Source organism: Lutra lutra, chromosome 13, assembly GCF_902655055.1.
Source record: "Lutra lutra chromosome 13, mLutLut1.2, whole genome shotgun sequence".
In the NCBI taxonomy this organism is placed as follows: domain Eukaryota; kingdom Metazoa; phylum Chordata; class Mammalia; order Carnivora; family Mustelidae; genus Lutra; species Lutra lutra.
The window spans coordinates 56,813,308-56,840,863 of NC_062290.1; the positions used below are offsets into that span (position 1 = coordinate 56,813,308).

At 39.5% G+C, this 27,556-nt stretch overlaps 1 protein-coding gene across 6 annotated transcripts in view; it reads right to left on the reverse strand.

Moving 5' to 3' along the window:
- Nucleotides 1-27,556, reverse strand: part of TOPORS (TOP1 binding arginine/serine rich protein, E3 ubiquitin ligase) — a 59,304-nt gene that overhangs the window by 25,014 nt on the left and 6,734 nt on the right. For 2 of the 6 annotated variants that reach the window (XM_047700436.1, XM_047700435.1), the window contains exons 3-6: nt 12,704-12,965; nt 7,220-7,354; nt 2,470-2,651; nt 1,244-1,391 (exon numbers count right to left, since the gene is read on the reverse strand). In XM_047700436.1, coding sequence (XP_047556392.1) covers nt 1,244-1,391; nt 2,470-2,651; nt 7,220-7,354; nt 12,704-12,965 — 727 coding nt within the window. Of the gene's footprint in view, nt 1-1,243; nt 1,392-2,469; nt 2,652-7,219; nt 7,355-12,271; nt 12,577-12,703; nt 12,966-23,372; nt 26,937-27,556 lie in introns of those variants that run through there. The other 4 variants (XM_047700440.1, XM_047700438.1, XM_047700441.1 and 1 more) reach the window with 4 other exon arrangements.

Genomic DNA, 27,556 nt, shown 5'->3' on the forward strand with positions numbered 1-27,556 from the left:
GCTTCCCGCCAAGCAGGGAGCCCAATCTGGGGCTCAATCCCAGGACCCTGGGATCATGACCTGAGTTGAAGGCAGATGCTCACCAGCTGTGCCACCCAGGTGTCTGGAGAAGAATTTTTTTGAGTGTGATGTCTCAATCTGGAGTCTGAACTCCAGTATCATTTAGGACTTAATTATTCAAACTATGGAACATGGGCCAGCAACTTCCTGAGCTTGTTAGAAATGCAGGCTCTTGCATCCCTGCTAAGTCAGAATCTGCATTTTAACAAAATCCCCAGGTGATTCTCACATAAAGTAAACAAGAGAAACACCACTTTGCAGACATTTATGGCTTCCATCCATTCCTGACCTAATCCAAGAAATCAGATGGGTATTTATATAGACATTTTCTAGAACAACTTGTGATCTAAAGCAGCCTAGGACAAGTGAAGACCAAACAGTTGCTTTACCAAACTCAGATTTTAAAACAATGCTCTGAGCAGATTAGCTACAGGAAATCACATGACAGCACAGATATCTAATCACAACACATTCCTTTTTCAATCCTGTTCTGGCTTAGTTCCCAATGGCGCAGGCAAGAGGAGTAGGCTGTCTCTATTACAATTCTAATCTGAACAGGGGGCAAGTTCTGGAGTTTGAACCTTCCACTCAAGAATTTTAAAGCTAGGGACGCCTGGGTGGCTCAGTTGGTTAAGCTGCTGCCTTCGGTTCAGGTCATGATCCCAGCGTCCTGGGATTGAGTCCCCCATCAGGCTCCTTGCTCCACAGGGAGGATGCTTCTCTTCTCAGCCTCTGCCTGCTGTGCTCACTCGCTCTCTCGCGCGCATGCTCTTTCTCTCTGACAAATAAATAAAATCTTAAAAAAAAAAAAAAGAATTTTAAAGCTATTTCTCTGATGAGTGAGCTCAGATTCTGCCTTCCTCAAATCCTTTGAGCCAGATGGGCTAATTCTGGATGAGAGCAGTTTGCCCTGGTCCATTTTAGGGGTTACACACAACCATATTACTTCTGTAGGTAAGTAGCCACTTGCTTCTGAGAACTCAATTTCATGCTGCTCTCTCACTAGAGACTAGAGAATGTAGTCACCATGTAGCCATGGGTGTCTGAAGGACAAAATGCCTCTGACACTGAGTGATGGACAGGCAGGAATGAAATAGGCCCTAAGTAGAACTATGAGAAAGGCAGAGCATGTTTTCAGACCCTCCCAACCCTTCAGGGCCCTTTGCTGGAATATCCTACCCACCTTTGTCTACAATCCACAGTTCACTGAACTTGCTCTCTTCCATCTCCAAAGCAAGTTTCAAAGTTTTGGGCCAGTTTTCCTTGTCTGATCTGAGAAGGCATTCAACCATTTTCTCTGCACCTGCCATCAGCCCCTTGTTGGAACACACCTAAGCAAGAAAACTGGAGTTGATCAATCATTTTAAAAGTTTTCAAAAACTAAAGATGTACTGTATGGTGATTCACATTACACAGTTAAAAAAAAAAGTTTTCCTTTTGTGAGTTTTTATTGAAGAAATAGCAATTCGAGCACTATCTGATTTAAATTAATTGTATACTGTGATACTGTGGTTCAATAGGTCTTATTCATGACCATTTTTTGCCCCATCCAACACAGTGTCTTTTAAGACCCCCTTTCCTTTGTCTTTGTCTTTCCACGTGGCAATGCTAGGTCAAGCCAGGTGTTCCCAATCCTCTGAGACCGTTTATCTATCTCTATCATCATCAGCAATATTAGGAAACAATCCATTTGACAACCATTCAGACTATGGGTGTACTGGTACAGAGAGATATTTGGGAGAATATAACAAAATACTAACGATATTTTTTTTCAGGGTAATGGGACCTACATGATTTTTATTATTCATCATAAAAACTAGAATTAATCAAGCACTTATAATTATGTCAGGCATATGTAAGCACCTTACATACATTATCTCATTTAATCCTTCTAAAAATATCGTGTTAATAAGGTATTATTATTATTATTTCCATTTTACATGAAGAAATAGGTTTAAAGAAACTAACTTGCCTAAGATCATACTACCAGCAAATGGATGAACTAGGATTCTAACAAAATTTGTGTGCAGAGCCTGAATGTTCAACCATGAGAGTCTATAGCGTTTGTTCTTTTTTATGTGCTAACTTGTTCAACTTTGCTTAAATTTGTATAAAACATTATTCACAAAAGTAATAATAATTTTTTTAAAGTAATAATAATTTTAACTGAAAATAGGCCAAACCTGAAAAAAACTCCTGACATTAAAAATTACTCAATTCACAACTAAAAATACTATTCCAGGTAATTATGCCTTAGATTTGAGGACTTCTGTGGATTTCAATGATCGTTCTCGGGTCTAAATCAGTGGAGAAAACAGAAGACATTTCCCATGTTCAAATTACCTCCCCCCAATTTAGTATTTTATATTAAATTATAACTAATTGTGTTAAATACATTAATTAAATTACCTGTATAACTTCTTCGCACTCCTGACTAATTAAACATTGGGATATTTTAGGAAGGATATCTTTTGGATTAACTGTGGTTTTAAATTCTGGTTGTAAACGCTTTAGAAGCGATCTGTACTCCTCTAGACTTTCAATTTTTTGGAAATCCCAAGTTTCAATGGCTTCATAAAGTCCAGAATAACCTGGAAAGAAAGAAGAAAACAGGGGCTTTTATGAAACCAACTAAAAGATATTTTAAGATTGTTATCATAGGAATTATGTTTGAATGTATAGTAAGAGAAGTCAAAAGATATCTGTATAGCACCTCAATAATTAATGATCTTTCAAAAAAGAAAAAAGATTTATTATAAGCACCCAACATTTTAGGTCCTCTAACAATGTTTATCATCTCTTAGGAAAAAGTAACAAGGATAATGTGAACTCTTACTTTTGGTCTCAGTATAAAATTTTCCTTCCAAAGTACTCCATGGACTTTGCTACAACCTCTGACTTGTCCCCCAGTGAGTCAAATCATCATGCAATTCAGTATCTTCCCAGTGCAAAGTAGCAAAGCCGGCAAAACAAAATATAAATCTTAATTCCTGTCCCATAGGAATTTAACCTTCTACATTACTCCCAGAAAAGAATATTAAGTATAATGGGAAACTTGAGGAGAAAAAAAATGATTTCCAACCGTAATAATTCAAGAATGCTTCTTCAATCTAAGGTTCTCAAACAAAATCACCAGATTTGTCTGACTACACAGCCCACACTCTTCATTTGGCTATAAAGAGCATACCAACAAAATGAACACATGGGACTCCATTACCCAACTTAACAACTAGAATTTCCCAATACTTTTGTGGGAGTGTGCTTCCTTTTTTCCCAACCTTCCATCTCCCTGCAGAGAGACTACCATCCTGTGTTTGATGTATTACTCCCTTCCTTTTTTTTGAATAGTTACATGGCATACACTCATTACCTCAACAATGTATCTTCAGGAGCACCTGGGTGGTTCACTCAGTTAAGTGCCTGCCTTCTGCTCAGGTCATGATCTCATGGGTCCTGGAATGGAGTCCCAGGTAGGAGCTCCCTGCTCAGTGGGAAGTCGGCTTCTGCCTCTGCCTTTGCCCCCACTCCCCACCCCTCACCCCCCCCCCCATTCATGTGCACTCTTTCTTTCAACTAAATAATCTAAAAAAAATTTTTTTAAATAAAGACTTAAAAAAAAAAAAATATATATATATATATATATATGTTTAGTTTGATTTGTTTGGAACTTCATAATGACATCCTACTAAATGTAATTTTCTCTGCTTTTTAAAAAGTTTAATATTACATTTCAAAGGTTCACCTGTGTTGTCATACATTTTCATTGCAGTACAGTGGACAATCATGTGACTATTATAGAATTTTATTATCCATTTTCTTCTTGAAGGATACTGGATTGCTTCCAGTTTTATTTGGTCGCTTGCTTGCTTCTGTTATTACAATTATTCTACGAATATTCTTTAATCAGTATGCTGCAATATATGTGTTAAGAGTTTTTCTAGGGCACATACTTAGAGTGAAACTGTTGGACAGGGGAATACAAGAGTTCAGTTGAACTATGTAAGATGATGACACATTGGTTTTTTTGTTGTTGTTGTTTTAAGATTTTATTTATTTATTTGACAGACAGAGATCACAAGTAGGCAGAGAGGCAGGCAGAGAGAGAGGAAGGGAAGCAGGCTCTCTGCTGAGCAGAGAGCCAGATGCGGGGCTCGATCCCAGGACCGTGGGGTAATGCCTGAGCTGAAGGCAGAGGCCTTAACCCACTGAGCCACCCAGGTGCCCAGACACATTGTTTTTCAAAGAAATTGTCTTAATTTACACTCTGTATAATGACACTTAAGATTTCCCATGATTAAATAACCTCTTCAAGCCTTAGCATTGTTGGACTTCCTAAGTTTTGCTGTCTAGTAGTTAATAAAATGCTACCTCATTGAATTCCTAATTCACAATTCCCTAATTGCTATTTGGGCTGACAGTCTTTTCATATGTTTATCAACCCTTCTTATTTCCTATTCTTTATTATGTAAGTTCACACTTTTGCCCTGTAGATGTTTTCTTTCTTTTTCTAACTGATTTTAAAGCCTTTTTAATATATTCTAGATATCAATCTTTTTGGTGATTATATATTTTGCAAATATCCTCTTCCAGTTTGTGCCTTGTTTTTTCATTTTCTTTCATTTTTGACAAAGAGATGTTTTTCATGTCAACAAATATATCAGTTTGTCTTTTATGAATAATGCTTTAATGTTTGTTTCACAAATCCTGACACACCCCAAGGTCATAAAATATTATTCTATATTCTTTTTTTAAAATTGCTAAATTCTGGCTTTTAGAATTAAGTCTTTAATTCTTGTGAATTCATTTTGTGGCTATGTGTGAATGGAATGAGCTAAGGAATACAAATTTAATTTACATGGATATGTAATTTAGGGTTTGTTTGGGTTTTAACATTATCCTGTTTATAATGGCCCACTGCAATTTATTAAAACCCCTCAATTCCTTTTTTAATTTTTTTTAAGATTTTATTTATTTGAGAGAGAGAGAGTGCGGGAGAAGTAGAGAGTCAGAGGGAGAAGTAGACTCCCGGCTGAGCAGGGAGCCTGATGCGGGACTCGATCCTGCGACTCCAGGATCATGACCTGAGCCAAAGGCAGTCACTCAACCAACTGAGCCACCCAGGCATCCAAAACTCCTTCATTCCTAATGATCCTCCTTTCCTGGTGATCTCAAATATATCAAGGTTTCATAAATATGTGAGTTTAATTGAAGGCTCTATATTCTGTATCATTGGTCAGTTGCTTGAAGCCAAGACCAACATTATGCTGTTTCAATGCCTAGCATAAATTTTGCTATTTATAAGTGGAAACCCCAGCCTACTTAATTCTTCTTCTTTAGGAAATGTCCTGACTATTCTTGGATCATAATTCTTCCACTTACCTTTTAGAATTGTTTAGAAATTTGTCAAGCACATGAAAAAGCATGTAGGATTTTTATTAAAATTGTATTGAATATAGAAATCAATGTTGGAAGAGCAGATATTCTTAGGGTATCAAGTCTTTCTCTCCATGTACATGGGTCTATATCTCCACTTAGATAGGACTTCTTTAATATCTTTCAATAACATTTTATCATTTGCTCCATTTGAACTTTACACATCTTTTGCAAGGTTTTTCCTAACTATATTACAACTTCTGTGACTATTCTAAGTGGTATTCATTTTGGACTACATTTTCTATTTGCTTCCAGTGGCTAGAAATACAACTAATTTTTGTGCTTTATTTATTTTTATTACAGTATAATTAACATACAGTGTTATATTAGTTTCAGGTGTGCAACACGATTGAACAATTCTATATATTACTCAGTGCTCATCAGAAAAGTGCAACCCTTCACCTGTTGCACACATCTTTCTACCTACTTCCCTTCTGGCAGTCACCAATTTGGTCCCTATATCTAGGAGTCTGTTTTTCATTTGTCTCTTTTTTATTTTGTTCATTTTGTTTCTTAAATTCCCCATATAAGTTTATCTTTCTCTAACTTATTTCACTTAGCATTATACCCTCTAGATCAATCCATGTTAGTACAAATGGCAAGATTTCATTCACTTTTATGGCTGAGTAATATTCCATTGTATATATATATATATACCACATCTTTATCCATTTTTCTATGGATGGACATTTGGGCTACTTCCATATCTTGACTACTGTAAATAGTATTGCGATAAACATAGAGGCACCTGCATCCCTTTGAATTAGTATTTTCATTCTCTTTGGGTAAATATCCAATAGTGGAATTACTAGATCATATGGTAATTCTATTTTTAATGTTTGGGGAAACTCCATACTGTTTTCCACAGTGGCTGTAGCAGTTTGCACTCCCACCAACAGTGCATGAGGGTTCTTTTTTCTCCACATCCTCTCCAACACTTACTAGTTCTTGTGTTGGCCATTCTGACAGGTGTGAGGTGATATATCATTGTGCTATCTCAATATCTCATTGTGGTTCTTGTTTGTATTCCCTGATGATTAGTGATGTTGAGCATCTTTCCATGTGTCTGTTGGCCATCTGTATGCCTTCTTTGGAAAAATGTCTATTCGTGTTTTCCGCCCATTTTTTAATCAGATCATTTGATTTTTTGGTGTTGAGTTGTATAAGTTCTTTATATATTTTGGATGTTAACCCTTTATTGGATATGTCATCTGCAAATATCTTCTCCTACTCAGTAGGTGTCTTGTTTTGTTGATGGTTTCCTTTGCTGTGCAAAAGCTTTTTATTTGGTGTAGTTCGAATAGTTTAATTTTGCTTTTATTTCCCTTATTGAAGGAGATAAATCTAGAAAAATGTTTCTATGTCTGATGTCAAAGATATTACTGCCTCTTTCTTCTAGGAATGTTATGGTTTCTGTTCTTACATTTAAGTTGTTAATCCATTTTGAGTTTATTTTTGTGTATGGTGCAGAAATGCAACTAATTTTTGTATACTGATCTTATACCTGATAAACTTGCTAAGTACTTCCAATAATCTCTCCGCAGATTCCTTTGGATATTTCAGGTAGACAATCATATTATGTGACTAAGAGTAATCTTAAATTGCCTCAGATTAAGAGACATGAGACACATGAGGATAGCTCAAAATTAATAGCATTGCATTTTTACAGCATTCTGAAACAGTTAAGTAATATCCTCTGATTCATGAGTAAGAAGAATGAACTAACCTGCATGACCAAGGGCGTCCAAAAAGCCACGGAACCAGCCTTCTTCCTGGAGCTCCAATAGAAACTTAAGAAAAAGTGAGGCAGCCTCCATTGTGCCCTTATTGTTTTTCTCAGCCTGAATATGCTGCACTACATCTACAAACAGAAGCAAGAGGGGCTCATCAAACTGCTCAACTAATCACTGGAAGACAAACCTGAAAAGGGCTGTCAGACTTTCTCAAACAGGGATGGCAACTGTAACATATTCCACTGTGGGATAGGAACTGAGGAAGCTAGCAAATTCTCTGTTCAGACAGATGATGCCTATTCTTCACCAGCCATCCTTCCCTCCCATCCCCCATCCTCTCTAGAAACTTCTCTTAGTTTGGTGTGGAAGTCTGGGAACATATTTCAGGGCAATCCTTTAAAAAGGGAGCTTCTTTTTTTTTTTTTTTTTTAAAGATTTTATTTATTTATTTGACAGAGAGAGATCACAAGCAGGCAGAGAGGCAGGTAGAGAGAGAGGAGGAAGCAGGCTCCCTGCCGAGCAGAGAGCCCGATGCGGGCCTCGATCCCAGGACCCTGAGATCATGACCTGAGCCGAAGGCAGCGGCTTAACCCACTGAGCCACCCAGGTGCCCTAAAAAGGGAGCTTCTTAATGGTGTATGAAAAAGTACCCCCATAACAAGTCACTATTAACACTGTATTAGGTAAAAGAACAATGGCTTCCTCCAACACTTCTTTTAAAAGACCTTATTTATTTATTTGACAGACAGAGATCACAAGTATGCAGAGAGACAGGAGGAAGCAGGCTCCCTGCCGAGCAGAGAGCCCAACTCGGGGCTCGATCCAGGACCTCAGGACCACATCCCAGGATCCCAGGACCACGACCTAAGCCAAAGGCAGAAGCTTTAACCAACTGAGAAGCCCAGGTGCCCCTTCCTCCAACATTTTGATACTCCCTTGTTCAAAAGTCTAAATTAATTGCAGGACTACAAGATTGTGAGGATAGGACTACCTCCATGGCATCTTTAATTGCACCAGACTCAGAATGAAGAGTTAGAAATAAAAAGATACTTTCGTGGTCCTCTTTCCAGGTTTTTGCTTAGACAGTATGAAATATGGGAGAAAAGAAAAAGCAAGAGGAGTTAAAAAGAAACATAAGGTCAGGGAGCAGAAAACTATCCACCCAGCTGAGGATGGTCACATGACTTTGTGTGTGTGTATCTCCATGTCTGGGGCAGTGGTTGCCTACACATGACCTGACATTTAACAGTGTTCCTTTTTTTCCCCCTTATTGTCAGTGGAGTGTAAATTCCAAGGAATAAGCCAGTTGTCTGGTTAATTGCTGTATCCTCAGAGATTAGAATAGGACCTTCTAGTACATAACACTCAACAAAGGTATACTGAATGGATGAAGAAAGGAAGGGATAGCGTCCTTCTCTGCCAAGGTCTCTGTCTTGGGAACAGTAACATTTTAATGTGTAAAATCCAATAGTTTTTAGAGTTGTGGATCCATCACCACTATCTAATTTTAGTACACTGTCATTACTGTAGAAAGAAATCTTGTAGCCCTTAGTAGTCACTTCCATCTCCCTTTCCCTTAAACGCCAGCAACCATTAATCCACTTGGGCCTCTACAGATTTGCCTGCTTTGGACATTTCATACAAGTAAAATTATACAATATGTGGTTTTTGTAACTGGGTTCTTTCACTTAGCATCATGTTTTCAAGGTTCATCCACAGTTGTAGCTAGTAACATTCCATTATATGGATGCACTACAGGTTGTCTACCCATTGACCAGTTAATGAGCATTTAGATTGTTTCCACATTTTGGCTATTATGAATAGCAATGCTATGAATAGCCATGTACAAGTGTTTCTGTGAACATATGTATTCACTTCTCTTGAATTTGTGCCTAACTGTGAGATTGCTAGGTCATATGATAACTCCATTTAATACTGTCAGGAATTATCAAACTGCTGTCCAAGGGAGCTGCACCATTTTACATTCCCCCCAGCAATTAACGAGAATTCCAATTTCCAAACATCCTGGCCAACACTTCTTTTTATTTTTTTTTTTTAGCTATCTATATTGGTTTTCCGTGCCTGCAGTAACAAATTAGCACTAAACAGTGGCCTTAAAATGACAGGAACTTATTTTCTCCCAGTTCTAGAGACCAGAAGTCTGAAATCAAGATGTTGGTGGGCTACACTTCCTTTGAAGGTTCTGTGGGACAATACAACCCTTCCTGCTTCCAGTGGCTATTGGCATGCCTTGATTTGTGGCCACATCAAATATTTGCCTCTTTCTTCACATTATTTTCTCCTCTGTTTGTCTGTCTTGTGGCTGCATCACTACAACCTCTGCTTCTGTTTCCACATGACCTTCCCTTTGTGTCTTTGCATGGCTATCTTCTTTTAAACACGCCAATCACACAGATTAGGATCCCACCCTACTCCAGTATGATATCATCTTAACTAATTACCTCCATATAAAGATCCCATTTCCAAATAAGGTCACATTCTGAGGTCCTGGGGCTTAGGACTTCAATGTATCTTTTTGGGGGAGGACACAATTCAACCCATAATAACAACCTGTCTGTCACCTATCCCAACTCTTCTGGGCACACAACTCTATTCCTTTGAGACAGTTAATTCTGTTCCTAAATCCCATCCTCAGAGCTGGGTTCTTAGTCCCTGCTGTTTGTTCTTTCCTTACACATGCTACCAGCCATTACTGACACTCCACCTGAAGGTTCAGACATATCCCAGTCACAGCTGAACCCTTCCCAGTTGAACTGTCTTGCTATATCGGGGCAGTTTAGCTTTTCTCTGCACATGGTCAGGCCTGTTCTGGTGCTACCTGGCCCAATAACTGCTCCTAAGTAGTGCTACTTTCCTCAAAAGCACTGGGAGACCAATGCAGGAAAAATTCTATTTTTGGCTGTCAGTATTTCCCACTACCTTTGCCATGCTGGCCACTCTGTGATGCCATCCTCAGCTTCCCAAGGTAGAATTTCTTCATTTCTTCATCTCTTTTCTGTGCTTTCTTGGTCTCTTTACATGCTTCTGACTAGAGCACTGACAATGCTATATATAGTTTTATACACACACACACATAGTATATAGTACCCTGTATATGTGTGTGTGTGTGTGTATACTCTCTATATACTGTATACACAGTATATAGTATATATACTCTATAAATACAGTATATATATATATACAATAGATATACTCTATATATACAGTTATATAGTAACTGAGTGTCTGTCTTTCCCCATTGACTGTGACCGTTTACATGTTATATTCATTTTTGCCTTCATCTTTGTATTCTAATCATCAACAAAGTGCCTGGTTCATACATGTATCCAGAGAATGTTACTAAAGAAATGGATAAATACTCAGAATACTGCTCCCTCCCAGAATACACCCAGGATCCCTCCAGGATAAGGGTAAGCTTTTGAATCCAAAGGGATACTGCAAAAAATTTGGAGCCCACAACCTGGTCTACCTTGAAACATCCTGAATAACCTATGAACAAGCAAAGCCGGCAGTACCCTAGTCGCCATGCAAGCTCTCCAGAAGACATATGGCTTCAATTCTCCTTTCCCAAGATTCAACTAGGGCACAATACCCAACACGTGGAGACGATTATGGTAAAAGACATACTGGATATTGCTGGTGTAATTTAAACATATTGGTGTACTTGCGTGTGCATGGGGGAATGTGTATGGGCACAAGGAGAGTGTGGATAAGCTCCCACTTATAAAAGCAAAAAAATGAATCAAAATATTTATATCCAGCCATAACTCTCATGTCTCAGCTCCCTGACTGAATACTGACTGCTAGAATATACTTGTCACAATTAAGGTTAACTAATAGAATCCTGAGATTCCAAAGCATCCAAAAACAAAAGAAAAAGAAAAAGAAAAAGGGGGACAGAGAAACTTTATCAATCTAACAGAAAACAGAAAAAGATGGGAAGAAAGAAAAAAGTTTATGGATACATGTACACATGATAAAGTATGAAGAAATGAACAGGAAAGATATAAGCCAGCTAAATGATAACAGCTTCCTCTGGGAAGGAGCTAGAAATAAAAACTCTATGGTGTCTTTAACATTCAAAAATAAGTATCACACAGTGTTCTTCAGTTTGCTGTCTCTATTTACCTTTTGGTATTTTTATTGTGATTGCTTTATAACTACAAATTAAAACCATATATTAAAAACTATGCCACCTTTGCACACTATAGTTTTCCAGCAGAGCACTTACCACATTTTGTCCTCTATGGTTTATTTAGTAACTTGCCTTCACATATGCATTCTGATCTCTATTAGGGGCCATTTCTATCACACTCACCATGGATTTCTCAGTTCTTAACAGGACACTTCTTATTAGATAATATGTGTAGTAATACGAGTCAATTCTCTCTAATGCAAACACAATGTCTAAAACATTTGAGTTGCTTGAATCACACATGAGCCCAAGAAAGAATGGGATTCACACCAGTTTGTTAGCGTTTCATTTATGGCAAGATTTCTAAAAGAGATGTCCTGAAGGGGCTTACACTCTTCAGGGGCCCAAGCTACTCTGTGGTCATCAGGATGTTACTTTGTTACCTCTCTCTGAGCACAAACAAAGCAGGAGCCCACTTTTGTTGGTGGTATTCTTTCACTCCTCACTCCACAACCTGTGCCTTTGCAGAGCAATTAGCATTCAAATTACCTTTCTGCTTTCACTCAATTTCCCAAAACTACCTCACACTGGGAAAGATTTTTAGGCACTTGGAGCATGAAAAGGAGTTGCCAGATCCCCTCTCTCATTTCAACTCCTTCCAGGTACTACCTCCTTTTCCCTCTTTGCTCAACGCCTCTGCTCATCTCCAGCATAGTGCTCCTGGATTCAGATTTAAAGTGGCGTTCATCCATCCCCAGGTGTCTCAAAAGCTAGACAAAAACACCAGAAGTGAAGCCTGCAGCCATTCAGTCCACAAAGCCTTGCCCCTCTCAAGCTTCCAGTTACTCCTAAGTACAATTCAGACCTGGCAAGAGTAACTGTCAACTACCTTGGAGCTCTGAGAGCATTTTATAGTCATTTATGTACATCTGTCCTCACTAGTAAATCTTGGGCTACAAAGTATGTGAAAGAAGGGCTTATATCTCACCCCTGAATCTCTGTCAGTAGAAAGCTGAAGACATCCTAGACATAATCATTAGAGAAAATAAATGAAATGGACAATGGTTTGTTTCCCCAGCTTTCAACCTCAATAGATGCGCAATCCTACACAAGTCATTTCACTTCTCTGGGGCTGCTTCTCCATTTGGACCTCCAAAGGCTCCTCAAATTCGCCTGGCAATCTCCAGTTTAAAAATGCCGTTAGGATCTTGCCTCAACACCAACGTTCCTAGCGGGCTACCTGACGTTAATTAAAAGGGGGAAAATGAGTCCTGAGTTGTTCCCTTGCTCCAAGGAGCAGGTGTCACTGGGGCCCACTCACCGTCCTTAAACCAGGGGGCCATGTAGCTTAGGATATAGGTAGGGTCCAGAGTCTTCATAACATAATCCCGGAAGGCGTGCAGATTCCGCCGATCCTCGGCCGACATGCCGGCGGGTGGCTCCCTCGCCAGGGCAGCACTACCTTCAAAGGCCTGGAGACCGCCGGCTTGCGCGGATCTTCTGAGAAGCAGACCCAGTGCTGAGAGGCGGAGCCGCTGGGAAACCTCAGCCGCAGACTGGAAATCGAAACTGCAACTAGCAGCCTGCGGGACAGGGCGAGTCACAAATGCTGGACGGCAGCAGGTCCCCGCCTCCCCAAATGCATTTTTCTGAGCTTTCGTGTTCTCTGGCGGCCTGATTTGCTAACCCGTGCGCACTTGCTCACCCAGAGGGACTACTTTTTTCATTTTGCTTTTATATCAGGAAAGGTTAGACTCAATAAAATGCATAGATTTTAGGTGTATTATTCCATGAGCTTTGAAAAATATGTCTGGGTGTAATTGCTTCCTCCAGGTCATGTAGGTCATATGGTTAAGTGCATGTTTAAAATCACAGAAACCTGCCACCTGTTTTCCAACATACACGTACTACTTTGTATTCCCACCGGTAAAAATAAGAGCTCCAGTAGATACGCATTGGTCAACTTGCCATTTTGGTCAGTGTGGAATAGTGTTTCACTGTGGTTTTAACTTTAACTCCTGTTAATGATGTGAGCACATTTACATCTATTTATTGGCCATTCATTTATCTATCTTCTTTTGTGAGGCATTTGTTCCCATCTTTTGCATGATAAGAGTTTTCTTTGTACTACAGATTTAGAACTTATTTACACTGGATATGAGCCCATTGTCAAATACATGTATTCTAAATACCTTCTCCTAGTCTGATTTACAGCTTTTCTTAAAAGTGTCTTTCAAGCAAATATGAAATGATACAAAGAAAGCAAATGGAGTCATAAGACAAAATAATGGAAGTTGGAAAAAACTATTTTAACACAGTGGTAAGGGCATATCTCTCTGGGTCAGTTACATTGTAGCTGAGTCCTTAGGAATGAGAAGGAATGAACTATTCAAAAAAGTAGGGAGAGGGGGCTTCCTTGCAGGGAGACAGAAAGCACGAGTGAGTCAAAGAGAAAAAGTGAACAAGGGATACCCCTTCTTGAACAAGGGATAAATGGCATGCAGTGCTGAAATGGTAAACAGGGCCTTGTAAGGAGATGGATAAAGGAACACACTGCAGGATTTTAAGCAAGGAGTAACATAATTTGATGACTTTTTTTTTTTAAGACTTTCTCTCTGGCTCTTATGCAGAACAAGTAGATCGATGAGAGGTGACTCAAGAGATGATGAGAGCACAGATAAGCACAGTGGTGGTGGAGAGTATAAGAAATGAAATGTTTCAGATATAGATAGAAGTGAGTGAACAGCAGTGGAAAGGAAGAGGGGAAAAAATACGCATCAAGGATACATTCCAGGCATCTGGTTTGAGCAACTAGAATGGCAGCACCATGACTAAAATGGAGAAGACAGGTTTACAACTTATTATATCCTAGTGTGGAAGATAGGCAAGAAAGTAAGTAACAGTAAGTTCAGGAAGGAGAAATAAAGCAGGATAAGGGAATAAACAGTAATGAAGGCTGTTTATAGAAGATGAGCTAATCAGGGAAGGCCTAAAGGAAATGAGAGAGAATGTCATTTGGGTAAAGAGCATTCTACTAAACAAGCAAAGCACAAAGGAGAAAAAAAAGAAAAGTACCAAAAAACAGGAGTGAACCAGCCCTGCCACAGAAAAAGGAGGTAAGCAGAGTTGCTAGAGTGAAGTGGGCTGGGGGAAAGAGAGGAAGGTGGCTTAGGCACTTCACATACAGCCTGACCGACCACAAAAAGGACTTTGGCTTTGATTTTAAACATGATGGGAAACCATGGCAGGATTTGAGAGGAGTGTAAGATCTATTTTTTTTTTTTTTTAGATTTTATTTGTTAGAGAGAGAGAGCACGTGGGAGCCGAGGCAGACAGAGTGTCAGGCAGAGGCAGAGGGAGAAGCAGGCTCCCTGCCAAGCAAGTAGCCTGATGTGGGACTCGATCCCAGGACCCTGGGATCATGACCTGAGCTGAAGGCAGCAGCTCAACCAACTGAGCCACCCAGGCGTCCCTGTAAGATCTATTTTTAAAGGATCACTGTGGTTGACTGGAAGAAAACATGCTGCCAGAGGACAAGCTGGAAGCCAAGTTACGAGGTAAGAAGCTGGTACCAACACTAGCCCAACTGAAAAATGATGGCATCTTGGATCAAGATCAAAGCTGTGGAAGTGGTAAAGTTACAGGATATATAATCTTAAATCACATACAATTTGGTAATTGGACATGTGAGAATGAAGTCAAGGAAAATTCCCATTTGTTTAGCCTGAACAGTTGCATGAATGGGGGTGCCATCCATTAACATGGGATACTGGAAGATGGGAAGGCTTGGAGGAGGAAATCAAGAATATGCTCGCTTGCTTGCTGATGAGAATTACCCACAGGCAGTGCTTCCCAAACATGAACCTCCACACAGGTCTTTAAAGTACAGATTCTGACCTAGTAGGTCTGAGACTGCATTTCTTACAAACTGACATTTGTGATGCTGATGTTGCTGGTCCACAGATCCTGTTCTAAGTAGCAAAGTCATTAAAAAACATGAGACAAAGGAAAAGGGAGGGTAATTTAAATATAATATTCCCACTACAGTGGGTGTAAGTGAAAACCTGAGATGTGGAGGGTATGTCCTAGAACAGTGGTTCTCAAACTCTGGTTTATAGGACAGTAGCATTAGACCACCGGGAAACTCAGAAAAGCAAATTCTGGGCCAGATGTTCTGAATCAGAAACTGTGGGTTTGGGCCTCAGCCATCTGTTTTAACAAACCTTCCAAATGATACTGATGCATGCAAAAGTGTGAGAACTAAAGGCCTAGAGGAGGAGCACTTCATTCATTAATGGAGTGAAGAGGGGTGCTATGGTAGGTTGAATGCAAAATTTACAATTCTTCACTTTTCCCAGTATTTACACCACTTGCTACAGAGGCATTGTTTAGGTAAACAAGTAGGGTTTATGTTTGCCCAAACCTGGCCCTGGCTAGAACTACCCAGCCACTATGGAAACCATGTGGTAGAGACAAGTGAGAGGTTTGAGGAAGAAAAAGGTGTGAAAAATATCCATTATACCAATGAGCAAGAACACTAAAGAAACTTGTCTACTAACATATCATATGAACTGGAACCTGAGGACTGTGTTTTCATGGTGACACCAATCTGCAGTTACTCATTTCCTTCAAAAACTCAGCAGGATGCATGCAGGCACAACGGGATAGTTGGGTTGATCCAGCCTGAGGTCTTGCTGGGTGAACTATTGCTGTGGAATCTGGCATACGACAAGTTTTTAAACAGGCCAAAGCATAAAACTGTTTTAACATTTTTAAAGTGTTGCAAACAACAACAATAAAAGACTATATAACAGGGACTACATATGGCCCATAATATTTACTATCTGACCTTTACAGGAAAAGGTTGCTGACCCCTAAACTAAGTGAATGAGGAGAGACATAAATAAGGGCAAGAGAGTTGGAGGGTATTGCAAGGGAGTGATTTAAATATAATCTGGAAAATCACAGCTAAGCAAGAAAGCAAGCATAGAGAAGGGGGGGTAATTGATAGAGTAGGGTAGAATAGGATAAGGAAGATTATACTTTCTAGTTCTGTATTCTAAAAAAATGGCCTTAGATATTGTTGTAGGTAGCCTAATCTGCTCCATCCACAGCAGAATTCCCTGATTCAATGACCACATGAAGGTGACAGTGACATGCTTCCAACAATTTAAAATGAAGATTAACCTCTTGGAAATTCTGTTTATGTCCTACTGCATGCAGGGCACGCATTTGATACAGTAAATAGAACATAAAATTGAAGAGGCAAGAAAGTATATGGAACTAGAGGGAACACTTTTTGGTCTCTTTTGAAAGCTGTCTTCCTTTTGCCAGCCTCCTTAATCTTGTATTCTCTAGAATCTTCTCTTATTCCTGCTCTTCTTGTGCTACTCTCTCTGGGAGAGCTCATCCACTTCTATAACCTCACTAGTACTCTTTAGTTTCTTCAGTGACTTCTAAGTCACTAGTCCCTAACCTCCCTAGGCCCAATCTCTCCTTCAAGATTCATTCTATTTCCAGCTACCCATTGGAAATCTTCATCTGCCTGGGTGTCTTCCATTCTGTCCAACAGAATTTTCTGTGATGACGGAAATGCTCTCTACTTGTATTGGCCAATATGGCAGCAATAAGCCTCATTAAACAAAATTTAAAATTTAGCTCCTCAGTTTTACCAGCCACATTTCAAGTAATCAATATCCATGTGTGCTTAGTAGTTATTATATTGGACAGTGCAGCTCTAGGCAGCTGACTCTCAAACTGAAATCACTGTTCTCCCTAAACTATCTCTATTACTCTATTTCCTACCTTGAATATTATCACCAGGCATCTAATTCTCACATGGGAGAAGAAGAATCTCATCAGGGGCACCTGGGTGACTCAGTGGGTTAAGCCTCTGCCTTCGGCTCAGGTCACGATCTCAGGATCCTGGGATCGAGTCCCGCACCGGGCTCTCTGCTCAGCGGGGAGCCTGCTTCCCTCTCTGTGCCTGCTTCTCTGCCTACTTTGGATGTCTCTATCAAATAAATACATCTTAAAAAAAAAAAGAAAAGAAAAATCTCATCATACCAGACTTTTCCCTCAAAGAAAAATCTCATCATACCAGACTTTTCCCTCTTCCTCACAGCCCATCCTCATCTAAATGGTACCCAAAATTGTGTCTAGTCTGCCGCAGAAATATACGGACTCCAGCCTCTGCACTGGATCTCTATTCTTCTACAGGCCCTTGATTTCTGGTTTGAGCTACTGCAAAGCTTCTTAAGCAGTCTTTCACTGAGGCTTTCCCTCTCCAAACTTTCTTCTACATTACTGCTGATTGTTTAGGAACAAATCTAGTTGTTCCATTCCCACCTTTAAAATTCCTGTTGTTTCCACCCTATTCATCATCATACCTCTAACATTTAGCACAGACTTGGACCACATGTACTTGGTGTTTGATGAATCGAGTTGATGAATGAGTTTTACAGCCAGAAAAGCAAAGAGATATCCTTTTCCCTAGGAGAGAACTGTTTATCTATTTAAAGTGCAGATGGTCAGAGAAGCAGCCTACTCCAGGCAAATACTAGATACCCAATTCTGCTCCCTCATGTCTACATAAAAGTACATCATCTAATGTTGTGGCAAACATCACAGCTGCAGCTTCTATGGGGATAAATTAATCGACTCAGACCTTGGCCTAACTGGACTTCCACTTTCCTTGCCTATTGCTTTTCTCAGGCACAGATCCAATGGATTTACCATTCCCCAATACCCTTGTAGGTAAAGTAAGAATTTCCTAATTTTCATTCCTAATTTTCATGACATTGTTAACAATCTTACTGTTAATTTTCATGACATTGTTAACAATCTTACTTTTTAAATGGTCATATTGCACTGTTTTCTATTACCTAAATGGGCCATGCATTGACCAGAAACTCAGAATGAGGGAATAATTATTTACCAAGTTTTTATCTTCTCTGTACTTGTGCCAGCTGCTATAGCAGAACACAAGCCCTGTTTAAAGGACAAGCTATAATACCCATGACACAACTCCCCTTTCCTTCTCTACCCTTTACCTGCTGTCATCACCCACAGCATCTTCCATGTGTACTTCCAGCCTCACTGATCACTATCCCTTCCAGTCACCTTAACATCTACCCATTCTAGGTACTTTCAATCATGCCTAGAATTAGGCACTTTCTAAAGTATTCCTTCAGTCTTCTTATACCTACCTCCACTATCTCTACTTGAAACTCACTGGAAGACAAATTCTTTGGTATCTCCTTGTTCTTGAAGTCTAACAGTCACTTCAGAGCTTCACTTCCTTCCCCACACAGCCCAGGTACCAGAATGCATCAATTCAACTATACTCACCAGTATCTCTCTCAACTCTCTTGCCCCTGCTGTTTCACTAGTCATCCAGCAGAACTCCAACCATAAGTCATCCATTCATTCATTCACTGTATAAATACTGCACACACACTAAATCTCCAACATTAGTTTCTGCTTCTGCTCCCACAGCGCTGAATGCTACCGGACAAAATCACAAATCTTGGTTGTCCCATACAATATCCCATGCCTCAGGTCTCAGCACTCACCAGCAATTCTTAGCTAACCTTCTCTCCATGGCCCTTAGTGGCCATTTTCTCTTTCCTTTCCTCAAGCCCTTTATGACCCACCTTTCTCACAAGTTGGCACTGCTTCCTACTTCATGGAGAAAAGACAGCCTTTACAATATGAACCACCTCATCTCAACATTCTACTCACAAACATTTCTTTGCACATTACCCTCTTCTGCCACTTTAGACTAAGACTCGCCTCTGCTTCTGCCCATTACCAATTCACTTACCTGTGTTCTGTGCTCTGCCGTTCAGGAACTCTGCTGCATCCTTTACCTCTCTCATTTGCCTTTAACTTTTCCTGCTCCAAGGTCTCCTTCCCAGAAAGCTTGTCTTCCCTCCATCCTAAATTTAAGAAAAAAAACTCTCCTTCGATTTTATACCCCACAAGCTTGCTTCTGAGCATGGAACCAAAAGCAGTTCTCTCTCCGACTAAGATCTCAACAGGCCAGGCCTTAGAAGTGGGACCAGAATACCTCTCTAATGACTCTTCCTCACAAATCGGCTTTAGTATTTACTGCTTGTTTGCCTTTGTGACTTTTCCTTTTGCTGGGTATACATGACTGAAAACTCTGATTGACATACTCATACAGGTAAAACTGCAGCCCTATACAGGCAATTTTATTAGCTTGTTTTGGAATTATTTCAAACTTACAGAAAACCTACAAAAATAGACTTCTTGTATTTGTACCCTCAACTTTTTAACATTTTGCCAGTTTACTTCATAACTGTCCCCAACTACATATGTAGTATTTTTTTCTGATCCATTTGAGAGTAGGCTACATACTCGATAATCATTATTTAGCTTCCCATGCAGGTTTTTCTAAAGGTACAAATCCCTGAACAGGTCTTTATAGTAGTGCCCTCCCCCCACCCTTATCTGCAATTTTGCTTTTTTTTTTTTTTTTAAAGATTTTATTTATTTATTTGACAGAGAGAGATCACAAGCAGGCAGAGAGGCAGGCAGAGAGACAGGAGGAAGCAGGCTCCCCGCTGAGCAGAGAGCCCGATGCGGGACTCGATCCCAGGACTCCGAGATCATGACCCGAGCCGAAGGCAGCGGCTTAACCCACTGAGCCACCCAGGCGCCCTGCAATTTTGCTTCTTGTGTTTCAGTTATCTGCAGTCAACTATGATTTGGAAGCCTTTTGAAGTATCTTGAGGTCAATCAATGGTAGCCAAATGCTGCATCACAATGCCCAAGTCATTCACCTCATTACACAGGCATTTTACCACCCCACATCACAAGGGTCAGTACAAAGCTATTTTGGAAGACCACATTCACGAAACTTTTACCACAGTGTATTGTTATAATTGTCCAATTCTTATTATTGTTAATCTCTTATTGTGCCTAATTTATAAACTTTATCATAGTTATGTACATACAGAAAACACTACGTGCAGGGTTGAATACTATCTAGTTGGGGGCATTCACTGGGGCATCTTGGAATTTATCCACTGCAAGTATGGGGATACTAAGTTCTGGTCTCAGTGATAGCACATTATAGAAATTTAATCAGTTGATATTTCAGTTGTAGCCTTAATGAGCTTAATGTTAGAAACAGACCCATCCTCAGAATTCTGATGAAATCTGGTTTGTGAAGAGGAACTCTTCTCCTTTACTTCCCACCCCCTGCCCCTAAAGGTGGGAACACCAGGGCTGGCAACAACCCAGAACCTTCTGAAGAACCTTCTGAAAAATTTTCTGAGTCCAGGGATGTGCTGACTGGCTCAGGGTGTCCATACTCACCGGCAGAGGACTGCAATTATTCCCCACGATGGAAGAACTCCCAGTAAGAATGGGCCATCACCTTACCCTGAATAAGCTATTGCCCCTTTGTACACATAGCCCATCATTATTACACATTAAATGGGTGGGGGAGGCCTTGGGACTGGCTCCCAAAGAACTTCCTGAGAATGGGAAGTGAAAGAAAAACTTTTCCCATCATGAATCTGAGGATTGATGAAGTAGTGCAAGTGCAAAGGGTTGGCTGCTTTTCCTTTAAACACAAAAGTCACAAAAAACACTGAAAACCCGAGGTAAGATAAAATACCTCCTGGACACTGAATCCAGACAAACAGGTTAAAAGAAAATAGTGTTAGGCTAAAAGTTGACAGACACGGAAGCCCTCTGAAAGCAGAAGCAGGTCTTAGCCAATTTTTAAAAGCCCTACCACCTGGTCATCCATCCAGTATGTGCTTTAAGCACTTCCTATGTGAAAGATAACAGAAGGGACTTACCAGTACACACACATACAGTTGCCAAAGAACTTGCAGACTGATGAGAGAACACTTAGTAATCAATTACTACAGAAGAGTCCAGGGTTATTAAGAGAGCAAGTAATTGGGGGGAAATAATGGAAGAGGGCACACTTTACCAGAAGCCTCCTTTAGCTAGGATGGAATTCAGTTCCCAGCAGAAGAAAAATCCACATATGAAGGCTCTGGAGTAGCAGGTAGCAGCACCTCCATAGACCTGAAGCAGGTTAGGATGGCCAGAGCACAAGTGAGGTGAGAGAAAAGCTGTAACAGGAGCTAGAACCTGAGTAGGCAGAGGTATGTAAACCATATTATGCTGTTTGTTTTCTTATTTTGTTTATTTGACAGAGATCACAAGTAGGTAGAGTGGCAGGCAGAGAGGCGGTGGGAGGGGGGGGAAGTAGGGTCCCCACCAAGCAGAGAGCCCAATGCGGGCTCTCTGAGCCAAAGGCAGAGGCTTTAACCCACTGAGCCACCCAGGTGCCCCTATGCTGGATTTTTGTTTGCTTTTATTAAGTACCCTAAGAATAACAGGAAGTTACTGAAGGATTTTAAATAGGGGAATGAAAAAAAAAAACAATTAAAAAAAATATATATCTTTTGAATGCTACATCGAGAATGGCTGGAGGCAAATGGGTAGATGTAGAGCAAAATGGAGAGGTGTGGATATCGGCAGACCCATTATCAGAGCACAGGTGAGAGATCATGGCTGCCTGGATTGGACGGTACTTACACACTAGAAATATTTAGTGATCAGGATCTGGGGATTGAATGAGAGGGCTGAAGGAGGAAAATCGAAGACTGGGAAATTTTTGGCCTGAACACCATCAAGAGGATGATGTGATGGTCCCTGTATTAAGAGGAGTTTCATGTGTTTGACAGAAAACATTAAGATAGGTTTTCACTAAAATGTTTTACTAGAAGTATCATGTAAAATCAGAAAATAACATTGTTTTTAAAGCTTAAGAAAAAACTAGAAATCATGTCATAATTTCAAAGTATATTCCTTGATCAACTACCCTATAGCCTTCCCATAATTTCTCAGTGTCTGAGCTTACTAAAAATTGCCAACATCAATTTAGATGGTCACTTTAAAACAATTTCCTACTGCCATTAGGACAAATACAAACATGATCTACAAAGCTTGGTCCCACACACTTTATCCTTTGGTTAACTTTGCCTTCTTTTAATTTTTTTTTTCTTTTAAGATTTTATTTATTTATTTGACAGACAGTGATCACTAGTAGGCAGAGAAAAAGGTAGAGAGAGAGGGAGAAGCAGGCTCCCTGCTGAGCAAAGAGCCCGATGCAGGGATACAGGGCTCAATCCCAGAACCCTGAGATCATGACCTGAGCTGAAAGCAGAGGCTTAACCCAATGAGCCACCCAGGTGTCCCAACCTGCCTTCTTTTAGTTCTTGAATATGCTAGACTACCCTTCTGCTTTTGGATCTTTGGACATCTCTTCCTTTGCTAAGAACACCTCCACTCCTAGCTAACATCTACTTGTTTTCTGAATCTCAATTCAGCCATCACGTCCACATGAGTTTAGGTCCCCACTGAATGCTTATAGGAAATTATATTTTCTCTTCAGAGAACTTATGGTTTATAATGTTTACTTATGTCCCATGAGGCAAGGAGCAGATATGCTTTGTTCTATCACTGAAATCCTAAAAACATAGTCTAGATCCTGTCACACTGCAGGCATCCCAACTTCTGTTGAACAATGAATGAATATGGTAGCAAGGCAATCTGAAGGCTGAATTAGACTTAATCCAAGTTCTGTTCTTCCCTGGCAATTTCACTTTAGGCTAGATGGAGAGCACTTTGTCATCTCTAAAACAGAATAAAACATAAACGTAACCACTTTGTGTACAAGAATTACCAATGTAAAAGATGTCTGCAAGCTGTTTTTAGTAAGTTAAAAGCTACATTGCTGCATTTTGTTGAAAACAGACATACCTTATAATCAGATTAAAGAACTAAAATAATTAAAGCTGTGCAGTTAAACGCAGATCACCTGAAATTTAGTATTTACGACAAGTATATTCTTAACTATTTTAAAGATTTTAGCTCCTCTAAAACAGTTTGATTTTTTTTTAAAGGTAATACTGCATAGGAAAATTTCTGGATTCATGTTTTAAAGTGTTATTATTTTATTTTTTATTTTGTTGAATACACATTTCTTTCACTGGCAGTCCAGATGAACAAGTATATAAAGGAAATATTTAAATTTTGCTTTTGGCAGAGGTCAAGATAAACTGTGCAGATTAAAATGCCTCAATTTAACCCGAAGAAATGGTTTTGAATCATACAAATTTTTAAGAAGAAAAATAAAGACTGTCCAAAGGGATTCTCCTAGCTTATAACACATTTCCAGAATAACTCTCAAAAAAAAAAAAAAAATTCAAAAATACTCATTGACTACTTTAAAAATAGGTCAATACCATATGGCTTTATGAAATAACTTCTAAAATTTATATTTTTTTATTTAAAAAGGACCCCAAGTTTTAAATAAACTGCTAGCAATATCATTTTCCTCACTTAAAAGTGCATATCTCTGAGGGTGGGACATACATACTTTTCGACAAATAATGATTTTTACAAATTTTTAACACACACACACACACAAAAAATCACTTAAAATATTTTTAAGGGGGAAAAGAGTTTTCACCAAAAGTCATCTTTAAATAGACTGCAGTAGATGACACTGTTCCTTTTTTTTTTTTTTTTAATACCATCAGAATTCTCAATGAGATGCTTTGGCAGTTTTAAGACATATCACGGTCTCTACCAAGTGACACTGACATTAATGATGTCCTTGGAGATGGCAACTGCCTTGATGGCTCAGTTTGAATAGACACGTTACTAGGCTGACTCTCCAAATCAGAAGCAAAAGTACTCTCTTCTCTTACATCAAGAGTTTGTTCAACTGAAGCTGGCTGGTGTGGAATATTATCCACAGTTTTGTTGGCATTATTCAAGTTGTTATTAAGTGTGGTAATATTACACTCCTTGTCTAGGATGCCAAATTCATCTTCTATTGTAACTACATCTTTAGCTTCAAATGGTTCCAAGGGAGGAGGCAAAAACTCATTTTGTAGACAGTCCTGAGGACCACTATTGTCACATTCTGTATCCTCCTTTACTTCAGAATCCTTATCACTATCACTGTCAATGGTAATTACAACTGGCGAACGTGAAGGATTGTCCCCGTGATGTTTCTTATGCTTCTTCTTGTGCTTCTTCTTTTTCTTTTTATGATGTCTAGTTGAATCAGTAGCTTTCCCTTCATAAACTATCTCTACACTTAGGCTCCGGGTCCTCCTTTTTTTCCTCTTATGTTTTGTCTCTCTGTCTGATGACCGGCTGTCTGAAAAGCTGTCACTCTCATTTTTGTGGCTGCCATCAAATTTTGATGAAGATTTTTGGTAATGACTTTCCTTTACTTTAGAAGCAAATTCACGAGAAGGTTGAGCCACTTCGTTAGTACCCTCCAAATGCCGTGTCTTGTATTTTCGTTTCCCTCCAGGCTTTTCATTTCTTACCCAGTCAGGCCCTGTAGATGCAGTCTTTGATCTATTACTGGATAGGCTCCTTGATCTGTGCCGTTCATAGTAGTAATACTTCCTTTCACTGTGATTATTTTTTTTCCTAGCATTTGTTCTTTCAGAAAAGGACTGAATTCTAAATTCTGGACTTGAGGATTGTCTGGAATAATGAGCTCTGGACAGAGTCCTCCTTCTGTAAGATGATTCATAGCCATCCCTGTCCTTGTTTCTACTATAGTAAGTATACTCCCACTTGTATCTGCTTCCATAATTATTTCTTAAATAATAACGATCTCTATTTCTGCTCCGTGATCTTCTTTTACCATGATCACTGCTACGAGATCTTGATCTGCTTGTGCTCTCACTACTGAGAGAGAGAGTTTGGCTTCTTCTTGACCAACTGCTATCTCTAGTTCTTGATCTCTTTTTGTCTCTTCTACCTCTAGGTCTGCTACTCTCCCTGCTTCTAGATCTTTTGCTTTTCATCCTTTTCTTCCCATGATGTTTTCTACGATTTTTCTGGTCATGCCCACTTCTGCTCTGGGAACGTGAATCTGAACTTCTTGATCTTCCCCTCCTCCTGTGTCTATGGTTATATGGGGAATATACTCTGTCTCCTCTGACAGATGAGCTCAGGTCTCTGGGAGATGACAAGGATGTAGAGTGTTTCTCTTCCTTCTTTGACTTGATTCTTTTACCAGAACCACAATGACCTTTATTTATTTGCTCATCCTTTCCAAGGACGGAGTGTGGAGATGAACATCTACTAACATCACTATCACCAGAACTGTAAGACTGTTCTTGTGTCTTCACAGTCTCCATTTTTTCATAAGACCCTAACTCCTCAGAATCAGAGGATAGTTCGACAAGTTCTGGGGTCCTCTCAGCTAGTGGTTTAACAAACCCAACAATGACACAATTATCTGAAGAAGAATCACTGTCATTATTTAGGTCTTCATTAGTTTGTACTCCTTGTATCTGAGATGTGGCTCTTCCTGTTACAAGTTCTTCATCTGAACTATCAGAAGTATTTAAAAGGGAAGACATGGCAGCATGCACCTGCTCTGAGCTTGAGTAAGATGGTCCTGGAGTTTCATCATCCCACGGTGCCTGACTAACAGTGGTCACATTGATATCCAGCTCCTGAGTCTCAGCTTCATCAGGAGATATTGTTATGACTGAAGAATCAGAATGGCTACCTTCTTCATATGAAGGAGCAGGGCAATCATAATTAGCATGCTGGTCAAAAGCTGCCATGTTAAAAGGAGATCGTGCAAAACTGATAAACTCATGTATAAAATGCTCAGTCCGATTAAGCAGAAACGGTCTTAAGTCAGACACAAATTCCCGACTCTCCAAGTCATAGCGAGTGACATTACTCATGATGATGTGCTGGACAATATTCACTAAAGATCCATGAGCTCCAAAAAGAACCGTAAGTTCACGTTTTAACCAGGGAACTAATCTGTGAAGGCAAGCTGGATTTCTACGGAAAAATTCAGCTGAAATATCCCTGCAGCGGCCACCATCTTCAATATTTCTAACACGGGCACCGGCACGGTAGAGAGTTCGTCTAAAATTAATAATATCCTGTTCCTGAATTTTCCGCAAAGATCTTTCATCTGCAGTTGGCCTCCTAATTGCAATCTGTCTCATAAGTTGAGGAACTTCACCATTTCTAGGTCTTGTTGAAATGCCTAAACCTTCAAATAGTACTCCACTATCTGGTGGAGTTGTTGTTCTTCTATTCATGGTATTATTAGGTGAATAAACAGAAGCACTTCGATCCCTTGTCATAGTTGTACGATAGCGAAATCTTGGAACATCAGGGGTTGCAAAAGAACCATTATATGAAGGCCTTAGGACATACTCCTTGAAGTCATCTTCTGCCCTCACAGAATGGAAAATAGAATCAAAGGGCTGTTTACACAGTGGACATTCAGCTTTGTTTTTTGACCACTCCTGTACACAGCGAAAACAGAACTTATGTAAACAGCGATCTAAGTAAGACACATTATCAAACCTATCCAAACATATAGGACACTTAGAATCAGGAGATGCATCAGCTGGTACTGTCTGTTGCAATTTGCTAGTACCAGCTTTAGGTGAAAAGTTGTCCATTTTAAATTCCTTAGCAGCTGATGCCATTATCTGTAAAAGGGAAAAAAATACATCAGTAACCGGATTTAAAAAAAGACAAGACTAAATCTGAAAAAAAAAAAAAAAAAAAAAAATGCAAATAATGACTGTGAAATATACTTTGGTGAAACAGTTGAGTAGCTCATTATCCTTGTAATACGAAGGAGCAGGGTAGCATAGTAATATAGTACTTATAATACAAACCCTAAAGTCAGATACTTCCTGGCTTTGAATCCTGGTTCTACACCAGCAGTGTGACTACGGAGATCAGCAATAATAGAACCTGCATCACAGGATTTATGAAGATAAAAAAAGGGGCCTGGTATACAGTAAGCTCTCAACTATTCTGTATCATTCTGTTCTTTTAAAAGAGAATTAAACTGAAATATTAACTGAAATATTAACTGAAAATAACTGAGGATAGAAAATCCACCAAGTACCCAAGTATCCACCACTCAGATTTAACAACTTAACATTTTCTCATGGCTATTCCCCACTTTTTAAAATGCCCCTTATCTTCCCTTCTCCTATTCCTCTCTAGAAAACAAAAACCCAGAACCCCACAGTCCTCAGTGGGTGTTATTTCTATGTATGGTTTTAGATCTTTCATACATATGCCCTGAACAATATAC